The 26,942-nt window shown below is 38.1% G+C and overlaps 1 protein-coding gene across 1 annotated transcript in view; it reads right to left on the minus strand.

Moving 5' to 3' along the window:
• MAP3K5 (mitogen-activated protein kinase kinase kinase 5) overlaps positions 1-26,942 on the minus strand; it is a 2,923,819-nt gene that overhangs the window by 1,662,762 nt on the left and 1,234,115 nt on the right. Inside the window, exon 6 of the mRNA XM_044087116.1 lies at positions 23,648-23,754. Coding sequence (XP_043943051.1) covers positions 23,648-23,754 — 107 coding nt within the window. The remainder of the gene's footprint in view (positions 1-23,647; positions 23,755-26,942) is intronic.

Genomic DNA, 26,942 nt, shown 5'->3' on the forward strand with positions numbered 1-26,942 from the left:
ACTCTGGCTCCACCCTAGGCCTCTTATCAGGAGGGGGCAAAGAACCTCTAATCAGAGTAATCAAATCTTCTGCCATTTTAAGCATGTGCTTCTTAGGCACAGACCCTGCTGAACTAGGAGTGACACCAACAGAAGCTAAACCTGGCCTGCCTCTGGAAGAAGCCTTGGAAACAGAAGGAGAGGGCCTAACCACCCTGGGAAGGGAGGGGAGTATAGTAACCTGAGAAGCCCCTTCAGCCTGACCTGCCTCTTGAGAGGCCACATCCTGCAAAATCAAAGTCTCCCCCTGAGACTCCAGAGAAGCCTCCATCGGACCCACCGGTTCCACTGAAGCCTCTAAAGAACCGGCGTTCGGAACGGACGACTCATCTTGCCTGGGTTTAACTGTTTTGTCTTTGCGCTTCTTCGTGGAAGCGGGCGGAGAATCCGACGGCATATTATAATTGCACCGCTTACGAAGACCAGCCTAGCACAATCTAACCTTCGCAATAGTGCGCTTATTGAACCTAGCACAAAGCGACACCCGACTACGCCGTGCTCAGGCCCCAAACAAGGAATGCACAAAGAATGATAATCCCTATGCGGTATCTGTTTCCCACAAGAAATACAATTATTCACTTTCTGACATCCGGTAATACACTGAGGCAAGAAAAACCAAAATATTCCCCAACGGGGTACTTAGCCAACTTGGATTCGGTCTGAAACTCCGAACTCGAAAAATTTCAGAACGCCGAACGGCACTTGCAACGCTGCTTCTGCATCGGACCATGCGGCAAAAAAGACTGAGGATATGACGTCGGTCATGCGCTTTTGTACCCTGACGTCCTGATGTCAGTTTTAAGCGCCTTGACCGACGTCAGCCTAATACTTTGGTATTCGGGCCGACCGAGGACAGCGGACTACCCATATGTAAGGACTGCAGCAATGTGAGATGAAGAACATCTGTGTAGTTTTTAACAGTAGGGACTAGGAACAGAGTATTGGGCATATAAAATGCAATCAAGCATGCTTGTAACTCATTTAGCAGTAGGGCTTAGAAAGAGAGTATTGGGCATATACAAAGAAACAAAAAAGTGTGCTTGTAACTCATACCTGCACATGCTGCCTCTATTACTGGTTTAGTCCCGCTTCATTCGCTCCGTGCCCTACCCTGCCCCCATACCCCCCCCCCCCGGGTAGTACTACATTTACAATACCACTGGCACACCCCCTTAATTAGCTAACCAACTACATGTGCTCCTAGAACCCAGCGAACTCTTAGCACAATAATACACCCTCTATCCACCCCACTATCCATATTAACCCACCCACAGCTATTCTATTCTCTCTAATCTTTTATCCACCACATACACTCAATACAGACCCTACCCTAGTTATTTACTTTGACTACAGTTAAAACACTAATGCTGCTACACTTAGTAACCCTCCTATTCATTCCTCATCACCTAAGCTCCTATGAATATGCTCAGCAACTTGAAATCCAATACACAAAACTCTCAGACAGACACCAACCCTGCATTTAATACGTTTATCCACCACATAACCACTCCCTCTCCTTATTCCTAACCCCCCCAATTACCATCACCCGACTAAATACCACTAAATTAGCTTAAAAACCAAAAGCTATGAAAAAACCATAAACAAATTTTTAAGCAACTTAAAAATTAATCTTATGAAGAATGGAGACATCCACCCCAACCCTGGCCCATCCACAACACCTACACCCAAGCACACCATCTAACAACCCAACATGTACTCACAGATTGATAGACTTCCAAACTCATTTCTGGTCTGTCATCTCAACATCAGAAGCCTAAACAACAAGATCTATAGCCTACATGGACTCTTAGCTGTTCACTCCCCTGATATCCTCTGCCTCACAGAAACCTGGTTAAAACCAATAACCAAAGATAACGAAATAACCCCCCCCCCCACAGTACATCATCCTTAGACTGGACCAGATCTCCAGGAAAGGTGGCGGGGTAGCTGTACTATACAAGTCTACCCTAAAAATAACAATTGACACCAAACAGCCAACCTAGTTTGCAATACAGAAATTCTCATCACCAAACTAATAAACAAAAATAAATGCAGATACACTGTCTCCATTTATATCCCACCCGGCAAGAATGATAATACTTTAGAAAATATCTTACACTGGCTAGCTTCTAACTATCCCCAGGAAACCATTGTCTTGGGGGACTTTGACTGAAACACCTGTTCCTCTGAAACTCCTTCCACCCATTTAAACCTCCACGGGTTTACTCAGATCATTGCCACCCCCATCAGATTTAGCAAAAATAGAGTCAAAGATAGTTTCCTTGACTGGATACTTATTAACAGCCACTCCCAAAAGTGCAAGTCAGGTACATTACCCGACGATCTAAGTGATCACTGCCTTAGCTATATTATTAGGCTCAAAGCTGACATTCCCAACCAGCCCACCTACAAAATTATAAGAAACATCAGGAACATTAACCTTAACTTCCAAAATGAACTCAAAGGATGTAATTGGAATGTCTTGAAATGACTCCCATTACAAGAAGCAGTTGAGTACTTCACTACCAGATTTCTGGCTATCCTTAACCACCATGCTCCTACCCGTACCATCAGTGTAAAAGCCAGATTTGCACCGTGGCTATCTAAAGAAACAAAAAACAAAATTAAACTAAGAAACAACATCTGGGCCAGGTGGGATGTTACCAAAGCCCCTATGAACCAAGTAAGATACCAGCAGCTAAGGAGCCAGACCAAAAAATCTGTAATTCTAGACAAAAAACATCACTACACCCTACTACAACAAAAATATCAGCTAAAATCTCAAAGGTTCTGGGCTGGTATTAACCGTCTTCTCCACCCAGGCCATTCTACCACTCCTACCCCATCAGCTGCCCTTGATAAATATCTAGTTAACCATCTTACTCCATCGGACACAAATACCAGCTCTGGCACATCTAGCCCTGATCCACCCAGCACCCTACCCACTTTTACCTTTCAAAACGTACCTACCAACCTGATCCGGACCTTACTCAAAAAGCTAAAACCTACTACACTAGCTGCAGACCACCTCCCAGCTGAATATCTTCAAAAAGCAGCTGATGCCATAGCACTTCCCATTTCTATTCTGATCAACAGATCTATCTCAGAAGGATCCATTCCAGCAAAATGGAAAATATCATGTTATACCTCTCCATAAAGGAGGAAGTTCCACAAAATTATCTAACTTTAGACCTACAGCCATTCTTTCACCACTAGCTAAAACTACGGAAAGATGCATACACAAACAAATCATGTACGTTCTTAATCAAAACGGAAAGCTCAACAGCTCTCAGCATGGCTTTAGGCCATTCCACAGTACCACCATGGCTCTTCTATCTTTCGCTAATGTCATCAGTCTTCATTGTAACAACAACAAACTATCTTCAGTACTCTTCCTAGATCTCTCAAAAGCTTTCAATATGGTCAACCATCAACTACTGCTCAATACCCTACAAACCATTGGTTTAGACCAACATGCAATACAATGGTTTCACTCCTACCTAAACGGTAGACAGCAGGCTGTCTTATGGCAGAGCAAGCTGTCATCCCAACTTCCTCTAACCCTAGGTGCCCCACAAGGGTCCATGCTAGGTCCCCTTCTTTCTTCTATCTTTACCAATGATCTGCACACCACCATCCCAAGAGCCACCTGCATCCAATATGCAGATGACTCAACGCTAATATGCTCAGTCTCCTCTCCTACACAACTTATAACCCTCACCCAGACCACTTTCAGCACAGCAGAAACATTGCTAGCTAATTGCTTCCTGCATCTAAATCCTAACAAAACCAACCTACTACTTTTCTCCCCTTACCATAGAATTTCTTTTCCTTCCTTCAACATCAAATCTAGCAATGGCACCATTATCTCCCCTGACCACCACACAAAGCTAGCAACCTTAAATTTGATAAACAAGTAAATCACACTATTAAGTCAGTCAACAAAACACTTGGCTCCCCGTACAGAGCCAAACCTTTCCTCACCCCCCCCCCCCCCCAGCTAGGGTAGCTAATGCAAGATCACACCTCTTCTCTACCCTTATGTATACCTCCCCTGTACTCACCAACCTATAACAAAACCGATCTCAACAAATTATCAGGATGTTACAATCATACAGCCAGATTCGCAACTGGCATGGCTTTTAGGACCCACCATTGCCAGAACCTCAAAGCACTGGGATTGCTAGAGTATCCTACCCTTTTACAGTTCAACCAGCTTATAGTGGAGCATAAAATACTCCATCAACCTGATAACACCCCTGCCCTCAAAAATATTCTCACCCCTCATAGTGCCCCCAGGCCATTATGCTCAGCTGATAAACTAATGATACTGACCCAAAAATCCAACAACTCTGCAAGCGATGCTATATTTGCCAACATAACCGGTAAAATCTGGAATCTACTCCCTACTACCATTACCAAGGAAACCTCACTACCCCTATTTAAAACTGGAATAAAAAAAAAACTCACATCTCATTGGCTGTGCTCTTGTTCTAAACCTGACTAACTTCACTAATCCATGTCTTGCTACCCAACCTGCTATTTAGCCAAGTATCTATGTCTCATAACATTTAAATGTCTAAGCATTGTGAATTATGAGATCTGATTGTATTCTATGTTCACATTTTTTGATAAGTCTTTGCCAATCAGATGTAATGTCTACACATTGTGTATACTGATATCTGCCTGTATTCTTTGTCTATATTTTTCTAAACATGTCTGCCTAAGTTTATCACTCAGTGATGTATGTACCGTCTCTTTTTTGGTATGTGGAGCTTTTCTCCCTGGGCCTCAGCTGAAAATGGACATATATCCAGTCGGACTATATATGGATCTAGGACATTTGATCGAGAGATCAAACGTCCAAATCCATAAAAACTGAACACACTTTAACGACATTTATGTTGACTCCCACACCCCCCTACTTTAATATTCTCCGTCCAAGACCACACTACAGTAGGGAAAAGGGAATTTTCCCTTATCTGCACCATAGTACAGCCTCAGCAACAGGCATACTTACGTGAAAGTGCTTCTTTGGTGAAAAGCATTTTCGCTTAACTATGCTCACGCTTAATGGATTCGGACGTTTGATCTTTCGACCAAACGTCCTAGATATATATATATATATATATATATATATATATATATATATATATATATATATATATATATATGTGTGTATATACACACACACACATATATATATATATATATATATATATATATATATATATATATATATATACACAAACACACACACATATATATATATATATATATACACACACACACACACATACATATGTATGTGCACATTTATATGCGCACACACAAGAGGATGGCAGAGAAATCCTCAGCTGCATTCTTTGAGATGCAACATTAACCACTGTCCCATCTGCCTGAACTGGTGGAAGCTCAGTTGAATATTAACGTTCCAAGATATTTCACTTAAGCATTTTTTGTTGACAAATTAATTTTCTAATATATAAAAATATACATTTTTCTTAATGCCCCATACTCTGCATCAGTCAAAACTAAGAAAGTGTTGTGTTTTATCAGAACTCCATTTTTCATATATGCTTTTATACACATGCACTATCCTTATCTTAAACAAAGAAAGGAAAGTTATGGGCTTACATTAAAATACCTGCTATTGATAATTCCCATGGCTGGCCTTAGACGAAATGGAGCCCTAGGGTAAATACCTCCATGGTGCTCCCCTTCCCACTGTCCACCAATTCGTCTCACCCCCAACCCCCCAGTGCCTCCCCCATCCTTTCTGGCCTCCAAATACCATCTAGACAGATTACTTCTTTTTTTTCTCTCACACCTTGTCAGTCTCCAGCTTTTTCCTTCAATCCACCTTAGCTAGCCATGACTGCAGTGTAATAACTGGGAATAACAGGTGACTTAAGGAGGATATCTGACAGCTACTACGCCACCACCACAAGTCACAGGGTTCTAGGTGCATTTTAGAGCTTTTTCTAATCTTCTGATATGATGATGGCCAAAATAAAAATCGTAAGTAAGGAAAGAGATTCACTATTATTTTTCTTCTTTCAAGGAAAAATAAGTTGCATTCAAGGGTTAATGTTAAAAGCTGACAAAATAGTTCTCAATAAACAAAAAAGATAATTAACTGTTAAGCTACATGTACCCTTATCAGAAATAGTGCCTGCTACCCTATCCCCTAACATACACACAAAGGTGGTCATTTTCATGTACCTTCCTGGTCAAACTGACACGAAAACTACAATACAAATGGCCACACTTATGCATTTCAAGTTGTTGCCATCATATATAACAGCATGCCTCTTCACCTTAACTCCCCAAAAAAGACAGCTACATTCTGTGTACCCATCTACTGGCAGATTGGGAAAACAGTAAAACAAGAAATGGCCACATTAAAATTTGTTACTGTCAGACACACACACACACACACACACACACACACACACACACACACACACACACACACACACACACACACACACACATATAAATTAATCTATTTGTTAAGATCAAACATTCACATAGGATCATAGAATATTACTAGGCTAATGGCCCTGGGGCCCTTAAAAGCCTAGCCAAGAGTTTATCCCCCAAAAAGAAACCTCAATCAGCATCTGTCACCCCTGTTAATGAGGGACACAGGCGAAACCCCTGGGACAAATTTGTGGTTGCCCATCCACTCATCAAGTTTGAGCTTGAAGAGGATCAGAGATGTACCTTGTTTGAGGTGTATGAGAAGTCTATTCCTGAGATGGGGCAGCCTCTGGAAGACAAACCTGGCTCTCCAGCAGGTTTTGTTAATGTCACATATTAGATTTAAGCCTTTTGATCGGGTACTATGCAAGGAGTTAAACTTACAGATATGGAGCATCTCTAGTAGAGCAGGGTCTGAAATTGCCTTGTAGTTGAGACACAGACAATCTCTGAGCAATCTGTACGATACAGAGTAAAGCAATATTGATTTGAGCCTGTCCACATAGGACAGGTGTTGGAGGGCATGGATTCTCTTAGGTATTTCTGTGGCCTTTCCAGTGTGGTGCAGGTGTTTGGAGAGGTACATATCAGACAGGGCGTTGTACTCAATTACTGCTGTAATTAGGGAGGGAGTACAGAGAGGAAATAACCTCCTTTTTTCTAGATGCAACTCCTTTACTTATGAGATGAACCAAGTAAAAGGCTTTTCTGACCACTGCCACTACATGATGGTCAAATGTGAGATTGTTGTCAACTTGTGTACCCTGGTCTCTCACCACAGGTTGTGTGCTTACGGGGTTGCTGCTAATGTGGTAATCAGTAAGGGCTGTGTTTTTGCCGAATGGTATACAACACATTTTTTTGCATTTCACTTAAAGCCATGATTTTGGCACTAGTCATTTGTTGCTGTGAGACCCTCAAAGTATGCTAACATCATTTGGGGAGTCAATGACAGCATCCAACTTACAGTCATCAGCAAACCTGGTCAGCTACAGGCCTTTTGTCTTTGCCTGGACCTCCGAGAAGTAGATGCCCAAAAATAGGGGTCCCAGGACTGATAACTGGGGAACACCACTATTGACAGGTCTGCTATCGGAGGTAGTGACACCTATTTTGACCTTGTGAGTCCTATCAGTGAGCCAGCTGGCCACTCACCTGATGAGATAGGATTTACATCAAGTTCTATTAGTTTTTCGATGATGCCCGAGTGGGGGATTGTATCAAAGGCTTTGGCCAAGTCAAGGTAAGCTTTATGTACTGACTTTCCCTCATCCATTGCCTTGGTGACGGTCTCAAAAATGTCAACCACGTTCAACAGGCAAGATCTACCCTTGACTAATCCGAACTGGTGGGTGGTTGGGGGTTAAGTGCTTGGAGATTGCCTATGTCCTTGTTTATGTGGTCCATAATAATATGCTCCATGCCCTTACAGTCAGACTTGTCAAGCTAATGGGGAGATAGTTTCCTGGGTCAGTAGTGGCACCACCTTTGTGCAAAAGGATAACAATAGCAGTTCTCCACTCTGCTGGAATGAAGCCTGTACTTAGGCTATGGTTGAACAGGGTGCTCAATGGCAAGGCTAGTTCTTGCTGGAGATGTTGCAGAATACAGCCTGGGATACTATCAAGTCTCATAGAAGCTGTGTTCTTTGCCTTGGACAGGGCTTTTAACACTTGGTTTACATGGAATTTTTGAATACAAAAATATCAGTAAGAAAGATCAAAACTTAAAATATTGAAAAAACACAGACAAAAAATCAAAACATCCTTTAGATATTTACACTGCTAGTTAATTTATATATATATGTTACATACATATACCAGCTCTCCCCACTATACCATGTCCCATACCAAACAACTGGTCAGCACTTTTCATAAAGTCCAGACTTTTACCTGACATTTCTTATCTGTTCCACATACCATTTCTAGTTCCCTTGCAAATCAGAAAACATAAAACTGAAAAATAATGATAAACATTTAAATCACAAAATTCATGAAAACAGCTACAGGCATTTTCCAAACTTTTGTGCTTTCAGTCTTAAATGCCATCAGCACAACCATTTAACATTCTGACATATGCTAAAAAAACATACAGACAGCATGCCTAAATACCTCTGAACACGTTTGATATTTGACTGTGAGGAAAGCAAAAAAAAAAAAAAAAAAAAAAAATGTTTCCTTTAAAGTACCCCAACTTTTTGTTCTTAAACAATACACTGCCCCTAGACAAGATTCTGTGCACATCTCTATGAGGTCTAATTGTGAGGAAAGTTACAAAAAATAACAACTGCAGTGTTGCTGAACAGCACCCACACAACCTACAGGAAGTGTTTGTCTACACCCCTGAGCATGGACTTTTTGAAGCACAAGACTGTGGCTGAAGAGTGGAACCTAGGCAAACCATGTCAAAATTCGAAACCCAACTCTTCTCATGTCAGACAGCAGCCAGAAATACTGCATGGAGATCGTGGATAGAAAGAAAAAGTAAGTACTACATGTAAACAAATTAAAAATGTAACTTTTCAACAGTTGTTAATAGAGATCACTTAACAGTGAGGCTAGGGAAATTTACTCTTTTCCCAACTGTAGTGCAGTCTCTGAATTAGTATATAAAATTTGCAGGAGGTGTGGGAGGCAGAGCCCTCTACATGGGGGGGAAGTGCAAGGGGGCTTGCCCCCTGCAAAAACATTTAAAAAATATTTGTTTAATTTTGCATTTAACTGTATTACTTACTTTTTGTTTTTATCCACGATCTCCATGCACTACTTCCGGCTGCTGTCTGACATGCACAGTTGGGTTTCGTTCTTTGTAATTTCAGCAAAGAATATTTTCGATATTTTAAAATTACGGTCATCTCGTCTCGAAAAAATGCATTTCAATTATGTAGTATTTAGATCTACTGAAGTAGATCCATCTATACTGCGTGCGTGTGTGTGTGTGTGTGTGTGTGTGTGTGTGTCAACAACCTCTCTGAAATCAGTGTTATTTTTCTACACATCCATATACATACTAACACTTCTTTAGATAAGCCAGGTTTATCACAAGATAGACATAATTACCATACACAACCTGTACCACTGCCTACAGGCAAATTGGAGAAACATAAGTTCACCTATGGCATGTATTTGCGCTGTGAAGGAAAACACAGCACCCAGATAAAACCCAAGCAGAGACAGGATATGTTGACTTCACACAGAAAGAAAAAGTAGTCAAGAACTCAACCACAGAACCAAGTGTTATGAGACAGCAACTATTCACTGCACAACCATGCCAATTATCAGTTGACTTTACACAGAACCTTCCCAGTCCATCAAAGACAAGCATATATTGTGAAAGAGATTATGGCTAACTTATTACTTTCTCATGCATAAGCCACATCAATAATCGTTTTAATCTGATTCTAGAAGATATAATACATTGTGTGACCCAGTTCCTGCCAAGCAAATTTAGTGATTTTTTAACTGTGATGAAACACCACCACAGTTAAGGCACTTTCATGCACAGATGACCTCAATGACCATCAATTACAATCACTTTATTGAATGTACATGCACGTCAGATGCCTGATTGTGAACGAAATATATATAGCCACAGCAATGCATTCCAGTTTAATTTACACATGTGCACACTAGTCCTGCAAAGCCAAACATTTTAACTTAATAGAGAGAGCCTTCATACACAGCAATTATAGCCACTTTGTTGACTGTATTAGACAAAATGGACACAGTGAAGTGCTTTGAATTTGTTTCAAAGATGCACAAAAACGTACATTAATGCTGCACAATCTGAATAATGACTGTTTAAATGAGGCAAACAAAGCAGGATCAATCACTTTTATCCAGACAGTTCCATGCCCAATAATTATTTGGACTTTCTGTACACCTCATATGCCTAATTGTAAAATAAATAAAAAGATTCAGCTCTTGTTTCACACAAGCATTAAGCTGCAGTAAGCCTGCTGCACACTATAATATTCTACATTCATTCACACAAATTCAAATTAGTCTTGTGAAGTCTACTGCTCACATTGCTCTCAACTGTCTCTGATTGAGTCACAAAAGCATACGTTATAGTGACAATATGTAAATATCACCTGTAATGTAAACACACAGCAGCTTTCTCATACTTTTTCAGGAGGTCCATTAGTCATTATCAATTCTGAAAATATGAGTCAAAATAACAACTGGCAAAAGTATGAGTCTGCATTATTCAGAAGAATATTCATTTAAATGATTCATTTTTTTTACGTTTTCCTTTAGATAGCAAACATACAACTCAGAGTAAATATGATTATATTTCATAAAATAGAATTATATTTTATAAAAACAACACTAGGTGCACTCTGTAATACTTAAAACAAAAACAATAAAACATATTAAGCATTTTTGTTCACTGAGCATATATGAACGTCATCAGAACAATGACAAATATTAATGTTTATTTTACTGTTAGTTCAAACTATTCATTTGAGCAATACACTAATCAGATACATGTACTCACATCACATAAATATCAATCAAATGCATAAGACTGTCAATTAAAAACAGTAACCATTACATAACATGCCATTCATTTTCCTAACCTTAAAACGTTATGATATTATGCATATGTTAAAATACCTCCCTACTCTACAGAAAAGCCTCCCAATTCATTGAAACACCGAAAATATGATGTTGTATATATTGATAATACTCACTCAAATATAAAATTGGTTTCCCACAACCACACTATATTTGCAAACATGGGGACAGCAGTCACCCCATCTCTACTCCACTTTTAAACTTATAATAATCCGACAAAGTTGTTCATTAAACCATCTCCATCAACTCAGCAATAAAACTGATCAACCTTTTTAAATTAGTATACCATACACAGTGCTTCTTGAAAAAAAATTAAAACCCCTGAAAATAGGGTATAACTAAAAATAAATCTTTAGTATCCATAGTAAAAAAAAAATCATCAAATGGAATTTTAGATAATTAGTTAAACAATGCCATTGCCCTTTTAAAACAAGTCCTTTTCACCAAAAAAAAAAAAAAGTTTTTAAAGTTTTGTCAACCAACTTAGCTAGAAGTTCAGCTTTAAACATCGCTCTCGGCAACAACACGTCTTAATGGTGGATCGATTAAATATTTATGGACCTTGGATATACCAAATGCAGAAGACACTAATATTTTTCACCATCAAATAAATCCTTGTAGATGCTGTTCTCTTTTTCCATCGTAACATGGTATAACCCACAATCAGTTTTAATGAATGCAACAATAACTTCAGTCTTTTAATGCAAAATAAACACTAAATATTAAATATTCTGCACTGTAATCAAAGGAATTCATTAAAAAAAACTCACCTCCTTTATCAGGTTTCATAACCCAAATGGATTTGTCTTATATTTTTTATTTCTATCTCAAAAACAGACTTTTTAAATGGAAAAATCCCTTTCTCGATATGCAAGTGTATATGCTGGCATCACCATCCTTTATGAGGATAGTTATCGGGATTTGTACACTGAAAGTGTGGGATTAGGCCATTTACAACTGCCAATATTAGGATATTTAATTTAGAGACATTACCTAATAACTAAAGCAAATATTTTTTTAACCCAAGTCTCTCAGCATAGATTGAAATCATGCCACTTTTCATATGAATACAGAAAAAAAAATATTTCTCATAGTCTTAATAGTGACTGCATTGCTAAAAGTTAAATTCTGCAAGGAAACTAAATCATAACAGAACATATTTCATTACGATGAACCCTAACATAATTAAGCTATCAGAACTAGTTAAATCAACAGTAAGCTGTCAAAGCTGTAATCATTCATTTTGGCTGACATCCTTCATATGTTGAAAGCTTCACAGTTATAATCTATAAACTATCCATCCAGCCAATTGTTCAGATCATGGTAGCATTTACTTGCTATAAATGATGAAATTGTTTTCTATAAATTAATTTTCACTGAGTTGAATCACATTTACAAACCCATGAGGCAAATGATTTGTACATACCAAGGGCTCACAGTAAGGCTATATTGTCAGTTTTCTTAAGATTGTACTAAAAACTACCACAACAATCTGACAACACTTCTACTCACTGCCCATAAGAAAATGCATGCTGATGAAAAACCTGTTATTCTCAGTGGCAAGACCACTGCACCATTGCTACATTAAATATACCAACTTTGAGACTGTATAGCAGTAGGGTAAAGGAAAAATTCTCTTGCATCACGGTCTGATGATCTCAGGGAAACATACAGTGCTCTGCAACTTAGTGTAAGTGAATGGAAAATACTCATTCACCTCCACTTCTAAATTCCAAATGAACCAGTTATACATACGTGTGTGTGTGTGTGTGTGTGTGTGTGTGTGTGTGTGTGTGTGTGTGTGTGTGTGTGTGTGTGTGTATATATATATATATATATATATATATATATATATATATATAGAGGTTACCTTTAGTTTCCCAAAATACCACTTCCCCGACACGCATTCTCCCGACACTTCAAATCACCGACATTCCCAATGCCAACGTTACCCATGCGGTAAGTGAACATTTGGCCATCTACTTGAACTTTGCCCCTTACACCCGCAGTAGTGCGTTCTCAGAGTTTGTATATTTAGTAAGGGGAGTGTGGGTTTGTTTTTTTTTTTTTGGATAGGTCTTCTGTCGGGATGGCCAAGTGTTTACTTACCTTGTGGGAAACATTGGCTTTGAGAGTGTCAGTGATTTGACGCATCGGTAAACTGCGTTTCGGGGAAATGGACTGTCGGTAAACTGAAGGTAACTCATATTTTTTATATATATACAAACACACACACACATACATACATACATACACACATACACACACACACAAAACACAGATGACAGCTTTTGGTTTGCATGTTTTGATACTGTGTACCTGAGCATGCACATTTTTCTGTTGATCTTCGGAAACTGACTTGCATATAATCGATGGAACCTTACCAATCTAACATTAAATCAACTTGCATAAAACCATATATTGTGACAGAGCTGTACCAGTATGAGTGAAAGGAAAGGTCTACAAGATGGTAGTGAGACCAGCTATGTTATATGAGTTGGAGAAGGTGGCATTGACAAAAAGACAGGAGTCAGAGCTAGAGGTGGCTGAGTTAAAGATGTTAAGATTTGCACTGTGTGTGATGAGGATGGCTACCATTATGAATGAGTATATTAGAGGGTCAGCTCAGGTTGGATGGTTTGGAGACAAAGCCAGGAAAGACAAGATTGCGTTGGTTTGGACATTTGCTGAGGAGTGATGCTGGGTATATTGGGAGATGGATGTTAAGGATGGAGCTGCCAAGCAAGAGGAAAAGAGGAAGGCTTAAGATAAGAGGTTTATGGATGTGGTGAGAGAGGACATGCAGGTAGTTGGTGCGACAGAGCAAGATGAATGGGACAGGAAGAAATCGAAACAGATTATTTGCTGTGGCGAACCCTAATGGGAGCAGCTGAAAGAATATGTGTGTGTGTGTGTGTGTGTGTGTGTGTCTCTACACGCACACACATATATATATATATATATATATATATATATATATATATATATACACAGATATATAGATACATACACACACTCATTATAAACACACACAAATATACATATCTCATCTGTATTATTTTTACATAACTGATAAAACCGTTAGTTTTGAGGTAGCAGTAATGGTTTAGGCAAATATCTGATTACTTTATTAAGCACTTTCAATGAGAGTCTGACCCGATGACCTGGGCTCAGTTAGTGGCACAGGTTCTGGAGGGAATGAATGAGGGATGGAAGTGAGGCTGCCTAGGCTCACTACAACAGTAACACTAAAAGCTGGGAGAGACGTATACCACTGGGTCAGGAAGCTGTGCGTGTGACTAAGTGGACATGCATCTCCTGTAGGCAGCAACTGTGGTGCATGCAGGGCTGCAGCAGGGTAAGAAAGGGGGTAGGCAGCAACTGTGGTGCATGCAAGGTTGCAGCAGGTTAAGAAAGGGTTTGGGCACTTTCCCAAGCTGTAATATGTTGCACCAGCACTCTACATCTCCTCACCAGTCTTGGATGTGGATCAGGTTGAGTTTAGGGGAAACTAAGGTGAGTCCAGTACATCTGGTGAACGAAGAAAGGAGCTAGTGGCATCTGATGGCCCGCTGTAGGGGAACAAAAAAAAAAAAAACCTTTGAAAGAATAATTGAAGTATTGTACGTTACTCACAAGCACACACAGTCATATTACTTTCACAGTTTTCCAAGTTGTATTACTTTTGATTTTTGTTAGAAACAGGTACACAACATCTTCTCAAAGTAGTAAATGTAATGTGGGTTAGTAATGTACCTATATTTAACCAGCATTACATCAAAAGTCATACAAATTTATACACAATTGGGACCTTTTCTGCCACTGGAAAGTTGTAATCTCAAATCTGACTGTATGGACCAAAGCAGTCTGGCCGAGGCAACTTCAAAACTGAAAAATACTTCAACTTCCTTTATACACGGACTGTCCTACAAGAATATGCTCATTTTGAAAACGTACATCATTGTTGACTGTAAAGATATCATACATGCCGTTTAAAAATGAGAGATAGGATTCTTTTTAATATGCACCCTCCTTTCCCCACTCAAAGTCTCACACAAGACATGTTGTTGATCATTTAATTGTGATCAACTGAATGGGATTATTTTCACACAGAAATTGCTTCCCACTTCCCCAAATAGTCATGCTTCAGCAGGGCAAACCTTTAGTGTTTAACCATGATTAAATGAAAGAAACTCTGCCCATTGTAGTATATTTCATCAAAATTCACTTAAAGACACAAACGCATAAATGTCCATGTGCATATATACACATTCACATATGCAAACACTGATGCGGATGTCAAACTGGCAACCTTTTGATACTGATTAAGTTAGTGCAGTTGGCCAGAGATTGATTCCCAACCCCCCAAAATATTCTTGACCAAGTACACCTCTTATGTTTGACTGGCCACTAAAATACATTCTACCTAATTACACACATACACACTATTCCTAATAAACCATATCAATGTTCATTTGTTTTCATAACTCCCAAAGGCACAATCCTCTTCCTGGATACACCTATGATGTGGGACTATGACCAAATGAATGTAATTCTACTTGTAGTAGATTTGCAAACAAACACAGACATGCACTGCTCCTGACACACCAAACTGATCAAACAGTGAATGAGGAAATGCATTGGTCAGACAGTTTCACATACTGCTTCCCGATCCCCTAGAAATAACTACCTGATTGTTACCAACAAAATTCTGGAATTTTGCCCACAGTAATATATTTCCACTTGCTTCATGGATGCATACTCAAAAGTATACTAATGCACTACATTTTTTTTTTGCTGAAGACTCTCCTGCAATACAAAGAAGCATGTGGTTGTTATGATGTAGTCTGGGATCTCTGTCTAACTCATAGACAACAAACACGTTTCCTTCCCAGTGAAGGTAGTGTCTGATGAACAACCATCTGGTTCCCTGTAGTAGTAGTATTGTGCACTGTCTACCCTCACAACATCCCCAAACCGCTCCCCTCATTCATTTTTATAATTAAAAACTTAGACTGACAACAGCTGTGAGTGTATTCTTCCAACCCTGCCATGTCTCTTCCAGATGCAGCATTTGCTGTTCAGTGCTCACCTTCCCTAGTACACCAAGATCACTTTTTTTTAAATAAGGAAAACAAGAAAAGATGAAACACTGCTGGGGTGGTGTGTATGTATGCTATTAATATTGCCCTCAAATTTATTTGCTGTCCAGACCCTGTTTTTCACTTTCATCTAAAATGAGAAAGGTGTGGCTGAAAATCAGAACATCCGCTCCCATCAGAAGTCATCAGGTAAATACTGATATCAGTTACATTTAAGCAATCAGTATCACTACCTACCTCATAGATATACTGGCTATTCATGATCTGTTCATGCATGAATGTGAAGGAAATGAGCAGCATTCTGTTTCACTTCAAGTATAAGACTGATACAAATCTTTTAAAATTTAAAGCAAGTATTTTATAAGAACATAACTGTACTAACAATATATTACCCTTCAACTGTTCTGAGGGTTCAAATGTTGGTTTTAAAACAGAAAAGAAATATGGATCAACCAAGTTTTCTCAGCACTTGGTGCTCTGTGGCTAATTTAACATGGCATCCTATGTCAGGAAGCGAAATGCCTACAAATCAAACATTTAAACCTGTTTGTTGAAATCATGTTTCATGTCCCAGATAGATGTAGATACCGACTTGGATCCCTCCAAGTATATTCCCAGTACACAATGAAGCCAAACCCCTGACACTCTGCAGTAACCATCTGACTGTTTCTTGAAACTTAATGATACATAGCACCATAACTGCATTCATGTCTTAGACAGCAATTCACAAGATTTACACTGTATTTTATCCCTGTCTAAGGCTAATCCTCACTTCCTGAACCTCCTTTTGACCTGCAAAAATTACTAACTAGGTCATTGGTTCAGAAATGAATTACAGCACCCATCTTACTACCCAGTACAGATGTTCAAGGTATCTGAAAGATGCATCATCTCTTCTCTCTTTCCCCCAGCCACTGCACCTGGCATACATTTTTAATTCTCCTAAATCCCATCTCCACTGAATAGATTCCCCTAACGGAAGTGGCTTCCTTATCTTGTGGGATTTGTTCCATCTGTTGCATTCTCCACAGTGAACATTCGTATCAACCTTCTTGGTACCTCAAGTAGAACACTCAACAAAGCATAGCATCAGCATTAATAATCAGAAAAGGTTAGTAATTATACATGAGCACATGATCTGTCTTAAAAAATGCATTTTTTTCAGGACAACCTCTACTTTGTATGTAGTCATGGGTCAGTCTAACTCTTCTAGAAAAAAAAAAATCTAGAAAAATGTGACAAGATCAAATGGAGATGAGAAGAAACAGCGGCATAAGGGATCAGCTTGCCAAACGTTAGTGTGCATGTAACATGAAAATTGGAAATGCACATTCAGAAAAATTGACATGTATAATAGGTCAGAAACATGCTTTTATCATCATAATGGCTACACTATCCATATTATCCTGGAATATAAATGGTCCTACAGGTATAGACAAAAAGGACAGAGTATTAAACTACATTAAGAAATGCAAAGTGCAAATGGTGATTATGCAGGATGCACATTTGGAAAGAAAGAAAACAAATAAAAGCAGCCAGATCACCAGGCTGATAAAGCAATTTATTAAAACAATGATAACACACAGATGAGTACTTTCGGGTTGTATCCCTTCATCAGATAACTCACACAATATTAAAATCCACATTTAAAAGAAGTAACAGCCAATGATTTTTCAATGTTGAACTCTCCACCTCTTTAGGGCTAGTTTAAGAGGTATAACTCCATTCAAACTAGGTGCTCTATCTGCCCTTAGGCTCAACAATTCACTTAGTTTCAATGAACTCAGTCACATTCACTATATCACCACCCCTGGCATTCTATCTCACAACTTGTAACACCATAAAAAGAAATGTTTGCCCTTCATTACTCACAGCATGCTGATATAGGGCATTATGTATATTGTCTACACGTATTGCTGAAAGATGTTTTAAAATTCTTTCTTTTAACCAGCAATTATTCTTGCCTACATAAAATGAGATGCAGTCTTGGCACTGAGCCAATTATATAACAGTACTTGGTTGACAATCAGCATACTGAGTTATACAGCAGCTGGACCTTTGGTAAGAAGGGTCTCACTCATTTTGTGTAATTTGGAAAGAAATGAGTATGTGAATTTGACAAAGCAAGGAGTTCAAAATGGATATTCAACAGAATATTGAAACAAAGAAAAAGGAGAATAATTATAACTAATTGCTAGAGTGGCTGCAATGGTGATAAAAGAGAAGAAAAGACAACAATGGTAGATTGGTGGTAGTAAGGGAATACTGGCAAGAAAGAGATTATGCTGGTGTGTATTTATATTCCACTTAAAACTGCAACTATGAAGCTTAAAAAATGTTGGGAGAAATCAGCTTTCAGCAGGGAATATTATTTACAGGTGGGGACTGGAACTTGATTTGAAATAGTAAGGATGTATGGGGGACACAGAAGGGGAAGTATAACAAGAGAGGGTAGATTTCTGAAGAAATTTATGAAAATATTTGGTAATGAAGATATGAATTCCGTAGTAGAAACTCTTGACAGAATTTATATACTATTCCCCAAGGCACAATAAATAGGCTACACTAGAAAGACAGACATTATACTTCACAGGAACATGTGCATTTAATTGAAAGCTTCAACACACACATCCAAAGCCTATTTCAGATCTTCCACCAATAAAAGCCAAGATAAAAATGCAGGATAATGAAGTAAAACGGACACACTGGCACTTTCCCACCTACCTGTTAAAAAGAAAGGAATTTCAACTCATTTCTTCCAATGGACCTCTAAGTTTTCTCTATAACATCCAGCAGGCGAGTCTAAGTTTTCTTATAGAACCAAATTATGTCTTCACATTTCAAACAAATACTCATATCCCTGAAACCATAGGGGTTACTAAATAAGTATAAAAGGCAAAAGCTTCAGTGCAAAGCATTTTTATAGTGCAAGTATTCTTAGTATAAGAAGAGGTGAAAATGCAGAATGCAAGAGAAAATAAAGGAGTACCTTGATAAGACGGACGAGTTTAGAAAAACTACTGTTAAGCAACTATTTTTTTATATTAACTTCAGAGTACAAAAACTTTTAGCACAATGACATAAGCAACAGAAAGTAGAAAGGGTTGTCAACATATTTAGGGAGCCTGTAACAAAACTAACAACCAAATGTTCTGTGGAATGTTAGAGACATTTTGGAAATGTTATAAAATTTGTATAAAACAGAGAAATGTGGAAATCAATAAAGAGCACAAATAGAAATACTTATGGAACATAATTATGCCAAGGTTAGCGGTAGATGAGGTTCAACAACTAACAGCTAAGAAATGAGGAGATGGGATAAAACAGTGATGATGTATAATTAATCTTCAGGAAAGTCTCCAGGAACAGATGGTATTCCTGTGGAAGTTAGAAGGGAAGACAGTGATAAAGATCTTGAACACTTTGTTTAATGTTACTTTAAGTAGGGGATGCACCAACATCTTCAAAGAAAGCTGAGGTGGCTGTATTACCCAGACTGTCAAGAGCCTTCAGACTCAGCTTCGTATAGACCCATCTCAACTTTAAACCATGATAATAAAGTGCTTATGTCTATATTAGCTGACAGAATGGCACAACTGTTGCTAAAATTGCTAAATATGGATCAATGTTTGTGGAGGGGGGTAAAAACGTGACATTAATAGAACAAGGATTATCCAGAATTAAGCAAAATGTAAGAAAATTCCACCGTTTGTTGGTGGGTCATGATGCTGAGAAAGCATTCAACAGTGTAAGCTGGGATTTTATGAGTAGGGCAAAGAAAGCATTTGCATTCCTTGATACAACAGTAAGGTTAATCAGGAGGCTATATGAGGGATTGGAAGCAAGAATCAAGGCTGGACAGTTCCTCTCTACTAGGTTGAATTTGAACGGAGAAACCATGCAGGTATGTCCTCTTTCCCTTTTGTTACTTGCTTTATATTTAGAGGCATTGGCAAAGAAAATAACTGCTTCAGAAATGCAAGGATTTAACTGGTATGGGGTAATCCAGAAAAGTTGGCTTTATTTGTAAATGATTTTTTGTAGTTGATAAATCCAGAGAAGAACATCTCAGTGTTGTGGAACATTTTGAGAGAGTTTTAAGTCTTTCTGGGATATAAAATTAACAAAGATAAAACATATTCAATAGCCACAAATTACATAACCAAACACAAATTTGTTGCAATATCCATACATATGGGGACATGATAAAATGAAGAATTTAGAAGTACAGATTAAAAAGGCTTCTATTAAAAAAAAGATAATACAAAGCAATAAAATAAAAGCTCTTGTTTATGGATATGGGTTGTAAAATGTAAGCTGTGAAAATGTTTTAGTCTCTTTATTGTTATATATGGGTCAGGCATAGTTTTATAAACCAGAGGAAAAGTGGTGGACAACAACTAAGATGAAGGAATTTATCTGGAAGGGGGAAGAGTGCAAGAATTAAGTCGGGTAAGATGATCCTTCCAATAGAACAAGATGGTTTAGGATTACCTGATTTGAAGGGATATTTCAGAGCTACACAGTTAAGGCTCATATACATAAATACAAGTAGAAGGTCATAATTCAATACGGAGAGGGATGGTGATGAAGCAGGGGAGGGGATCAAGAACAGTGTGACTGTGATTCCGAATGGACATCCTTAAGGAGAATAATAAAAAACATTAAGCATATTATATTAATAAAGTAGCAGAAAGTATTCTAAGAACTAAGCCAGCATTAGAATGGAGAAAGAAGATTTTGTCAATACAGATGACTGCAAGTGAGTACAAAAGAGGGAGCTGGAACTGGAGAAAACAGACAAAGGAACCAAGGTTTTGGGTGCAAATAACTAGAGAGGGAAAGGCAACAAAGTGGTATGAGGCCAAGATGATGTTTTGACTGCAGGTTATTGACTGCCTTCCCTACAAGGGACTGATATCAAAGTACAGGCAAAGAGAAAAGGACAGGAGAATCTTAAGTGACAGATTTGCTCTGCTAGAGATCTTAGTTCAATCTAGAATAGAAGCTACTGTTAAAAAAAGGATAACTAGTAAGGCATATAAATATTGTGCAATAGCTATAAGAATCAAATCAGAGGAGGTTAGAAAAGCTTAGGAAAAGAGACTGGAAAAGAAATTTAAAAGAGTGGGATGGAAGAACATATGAATGTCTCCCCAAGTATGCAACAAAGTTCAGAAGGTTCAGGATCTTTGCTTAGAAGTGTTTGCACATGTATTTTCATACCCCAACCAGACTTCAGAATGTTTTACCAAAGGCAGATAGGAAATATTGGAGGTATGATGGGGAGGAAAGAGGGCTGCAACTAAGAAAATTATTCTTTTCTGGGACACAGGATCTGAATTGTCTACCATTGAAATGCTAAGTATAATTGTGTTGGCTGCCAAAAAAGCAATTACTACCAAATAGAAATCAAAGTCAAAAACAACTGTAATGGAAGCACTGAATATTATAAAAAAGATAAAAACAAGGAACAAAACAGAGAAAAGAAACAGAAGTTGTGGTAACAGTGCATATGCAAGAATAATATTCAGGAGGAGGGGTGAGGTTTAACAGAAGGTAGAAAATTCAGCAATTTATGTAATGCTGGACTGACAGTTGCAAAGAAGGAAAAGATATGTGTAGTAGAATGTACGTAAATAGAAAAAATGTTAATATGGTTTGTTTTCTTTTCTGTTAATGTATGCTTGCCTAGGTCATAAGTGATTATTAAAGAACTAGACTCTCTCTATTAAATTAACAGAACTAGAAGTTTAATTTATGGAAAGGTGAAGCATACCCTCTCAGCTGTCAAAATGTTCTTAGACTGTCCAGATGTTTGTCTCATCTTCTTTGTCTGTTCCTCATAAAATTTGTGTTTGCTGGCAAATCACTGAGGACTTAAGTCACTAAACAATGACCAATTTTCATTTTCAGGCTTCATATCCTTCAGAAAAAAATGCACGTTAATGTAAAACCTATTATTCTAGAAACTTCTCAAATCTGTAAGAGCAATATAAATATAAAACCTATTATTCTAGCAACTTCTCAAGTCTATAAGAGCAATATTCAAAATATGTCCCTACTTTTGGGCCTTTGTCCCCCCATCATTTTTGGTTCTGTCCAGATTTCTCACACTAAGAATGAGAGGTATGAGGTGATCTAATTAGATTAGATTCAGAGGTATTAGTAGTTTTGGAACTATTACATTTTGCACCTTTCGGAATGTTGTGTATACACACACACACACATATATATATATATATATATATATATATACACATACATACATACATATATATATTTACTAGCTTCCTTATTGGCCAGAAATAAACTGCGGGTATAGCCTAGTAACTCTTTGGAGGATGTATCACAGGATTACATTAGTCCACTTGCAGTTCATGTACTTGATCCACAAAAGTTACTAAGCCACTTCAGTAACCAAAAAATAAAAGAATCACTACAAACATAAATGCACACATACCTGTATTAGTCTATCACTGCATGAGTGTGTCTATATACATACATACATAGATATGCAAACACACATTCATGAAGACATCTACACAATTACAGATGCATAGAATTTCACACTACAAATTGGAAATAAATCGAATTACTGTGCAACTCAGACTACAAAAATCTGCAATTAGCCTCAAAAACAATTCTGCTCATTTTATAATGCCAATAACAGAGGGTACGATGAATGCATTGCAGGCATGCATGCGTTAAGCCTATAACTTACATAATACAACACACTCTAAGGTACGATAGCTTAAATGCACAGATACGAGTTTATTTAGAGAACACATTTCTCCATTTTAGAAACTTCTATTGATGAATATTTTATGTCAGTTAATGTGTTGCTTTACTAAAGCAATTGAAACAAGAGCAGGGGGATAAACTTTCAACATCTATAATGTTTACACCACTTCTGATACCTTACTTTATTATTACCAGCACATATGAAACAGTACTTTTTTACAACTGAGTAATGGAATCACCTGTTTCTTCATTATCAGTTTTTCTTTTTATACAATAGACTAATGACTGCAGCCAACAGTAGTAAGGGATACTAGTTATGACTGTTGGCAACACTCGATGGACGTATATAGCATGGCTTCACTGCAGAGGTTTGGGGGTAACTTTGTTGGTGTCGGAACACTTGGCTGAATGTTAAGTATATGCAAGCAATAATCACCTTGAGTAATAAGGTTACAATCCCCAAAAATGTACCTTTCTTCTTTTACTACAAACCTAATCTGAAGCACTAGGAAAGTGTATTCCCTAAAAGTGACCTTTTTCAAATGGTTTACTTAATGTTGACTTTACAGTCAGTGTTGGAATAAAACTTCAGGGATTGTTAGCATGGCAAGCACAAGGCAAATCATCTTCACTAAAGTAGCCATAAATGTGTACTCTTATAAAGCTGCAATGAAAAGCAAGAAAGAGCATACGTACCGGCTCAATGCAAATGCATAGTGAAATTTCACATGATGATGAGACACCAAATCATATGTTGGAAGTTTCTCCAGAGTCTCCACTAGATTCACAATAGCATCAAAATCCTTTTCACAAACCAAGAAAAGAGAAGAAAAAAAATACTAAGCAATGTGCAAAATTACATACAGGGAATTAAAAGCAACAATAGAATTAGCCTACATTTGTCACACAACTGGCATGTGAGACCAATATTTCCAACATCCCATATGGAAAATTACTATACATACATTATCCATGACATGCCAATGCCAACATTTGCTAGCAGAAAGGTTTCAAAAGTGTACTATTAGTAAAATACTAGTTTTATTTTTTCTTCAATACATTTGTCCCTTTGTTGTTGAAAAGACAAGTCCCATTTGAAATGTGTCTTCTTTTCAGGAAAAATCCAAGGTATTTCTATTAGCCAGAGGAATTTGGTCAGGGCTCTGTGGAAAACTCCACTGCTCTTTTCACTACATGGTGGAGAACCTCTGCTGCTACCTGGAAGGAGGGCCAAGATAGCAGAGAAGGAGAGTAACTGACAACAGTATGCAAAGAGAAAATGTAACTTTACAGCATGCTGAGATATTAGAAACTGTCATATGAAAATGGTTTGGATGGCACACAACTTCATTATCTTAGTTACGAGGAGGAATATACAGATGATAATGCTTAATGCTGCAGAGGGGATGTAATGGAAAGGTGCGACTCTGTGCTGGATGGAACTGAGAAGCAAAATATTATTTCTTGCAGGATAATTCTTTAGCCAAAAGGGAGGAAATAAGTACAGTCAGGAGAAGCAAACTGTAATTTCACCAGAAAGTTTCAAAGATAATAATACAAACAGTAAGCTTGTTTGTGTTCCATTGTTTATTCAAGGATCATAACTGCTATCCTCAGAAGTGTGAAAATTTAAGTGCAATTTTGGGAAAATATACACTACCTCTAAAACTGCTGTAGTTCAGACTATTCCCCCTTATGTAAGGTACGGCAGTATCTGAGTTTACATATATATATAAGTAGGGGGGGGGGGATCCCATGCAACAGGTTTCACTTTTGAAGTTCACTGTTATTTGTGTTAGTTCACATGTGAATTTTTGTTTTGGTCACATTATTGAGTCTCAAACTTCTGACAACTTACTCAGAGGTCTTATGCTGCTGTGACTGCTAAAGGGAAAAACAAGTGGAGCAGCACTTAAGCAGTACAAAAGACACATGGTAAGAAAAAAAACAAAGTATTTATGTAGCTAGTCTATGACAAAATGGTGGAACCCCTAGAAGGCTCATGAAATACATTCATTAACTCACATCTGCACAGAAGTTTTTGAGAAGCGATTTTTGAATCTTTCCATTTGCTGGCAACATTTTTGTTTTTCGTGGGCACGAAAAAAAGATGTTTCTCATTTGAAAGAATGCATATTTGCTACCTCAAATGTGCCATATAAGATAGAGTGACTAAAATTCAGAACTGAAACTAAAATTAAAGAATTTTTCAAAGCAGTATGCTCAAGTACCAAGACTATCGTAAGAAGAAGAAAGGATAAGAAAAGTTTACGGATTTGGGCATCTGGATAGGGAGTAACAGTGAAATTTATGGAAAAACAAGCTCTAGCGTATAAAACTTGTGTAATGATGAATGGAAAAAGGGGACTATAAAAGGTATACTAGACAGCTGGAAACATTTTTGTGGAACACATCTTACTAGTGACTGTGATAAAAGAAGATATAATCAATGTGGGAAAAGAGGGCATAGTGTAAAAAGTTGGATGGAAAAAGTAATACTGACGGTAATAAAACAGGTGAAAATTCAGACTGTTTTCAGAAAATGAAATCATGTCAGACAATGGTAAAATCTAGTTTTCAGGGGATTATCACACAAAGTGAACAAAAGAGATTACAGCATAGAAAAAAAATGAAGGAGATAAACAAAATGTAAATAGTTTTTTTTCAATATTTTTTATTAAAATACACTAGAGTAAAAAAGTAATACGCTTTATAGTGTATGAATGGTGTAGAAATGTAAACAGGATATTATGTGTTAATTGTGGAGATTTCTAAATACAGAACAATGTTACAGTTTTTGTGCAGAAGGAAGTATTAGGGTACCTGGGAAAAGTAGAATGTCTCTGCAGGGGGCAAAGATTACTTTGTAGAAAGTGACCTGGAGAATTCACTGGTGGCTCTGTGGCCATCTTTAAGAAGGACAGTGGAGGCTCCTCCCCTAAGAGTTGCCCACAGGGTTTCCCATTGTATCACCTAGCAGCATGTGTGGTAGCTGGTCAAGACAGAAGTGGGCTGGCAGGTGCACACTTGCTTTGGAACCCTGGAGTATCCCCTTGTGCATCTGACACTGCTTCATGACCATCTGGCCCCAGAAGTGGGAACTTTCCATCAAATCAGCAATGCAGGTGATTGACATTCAAAAGGGTTCTCCTCTGGACCTTTAAGGCAGGCCCTCCATACCACCCTATTCCCCCTTCATGTTGTTACCCTTACTCATACATCACTACCTCTTTGTGGTCCAGTGCTACCCATCAACACTTGTGTGCCCTCTGTTTCTCTGTGGCTGTCCGCTGTCCTCCGCCCCCTTTTCTGCTTACACCTTCCATGCACGTCTCTAACTGTATTTTATGTCTTTCTGCTCTTGCTACCTTCCATATTCCCTTCTCCATACCAATGCATACCCCTTGCTATATCAACCACCCTTTGTTCTTAAAAAATATAAAATGAAACCCATCTCCCCTTCCAAAAAAAAATATACATTTCTCTTGTGTGTGTTCCTCTGTTGACTTTTGCACCAACTGTGGCTTTCATATCTCCCCACTTATGTGACTGTTTGAGCTGGTCCTCTATATCCTGCTCATAACACCCAGATTGCAGCTAAGACATGCTTAGTTAAATGTATGAACATGAACCCCGTCAGGCCCACAACCACATTGTGCTCCTCGTTGCCTGATCACCCAGAGCACAGCCACCTCAGTAATGTGATGAGCTGTGATACTTTACTATGCATCTCTTTCCCCAGCATCCTGGAGATATGCCAGACCTACACTAATCAACTTTGGTATGTGTTGTAGTAATCGATCTGAATTACTAAGTGTAGCAATCACAGTGTTGTGGATCTTTCTGCCCTCCCAAGTGTGTTTGCATATCAAACTGAACCTATCTATATTATGTTTGCATCTTTTGTCTCTATTTTCAATATGAAGCCTCCTTACATTTTTTTAGTTTCTTAATATTCTTAACATTAGCAGATTACAGAAATTAGACAGTG

The sequence above is a fragment of the Protopterus annectens genome, chromosome 1.part1 (genome assembly GCF_019279795.1).
Source record: "Protopterus annectens isolate FY-2018-M chromosome 1.part1, PAN1.0, whole genome shotgun sequence".
NCBI classification, from domain to species: Eukaryota; Metazoa; Chordata; order Ceratodontiformes; family Protopteridae; genus Protopterus; species Protopterus annectens.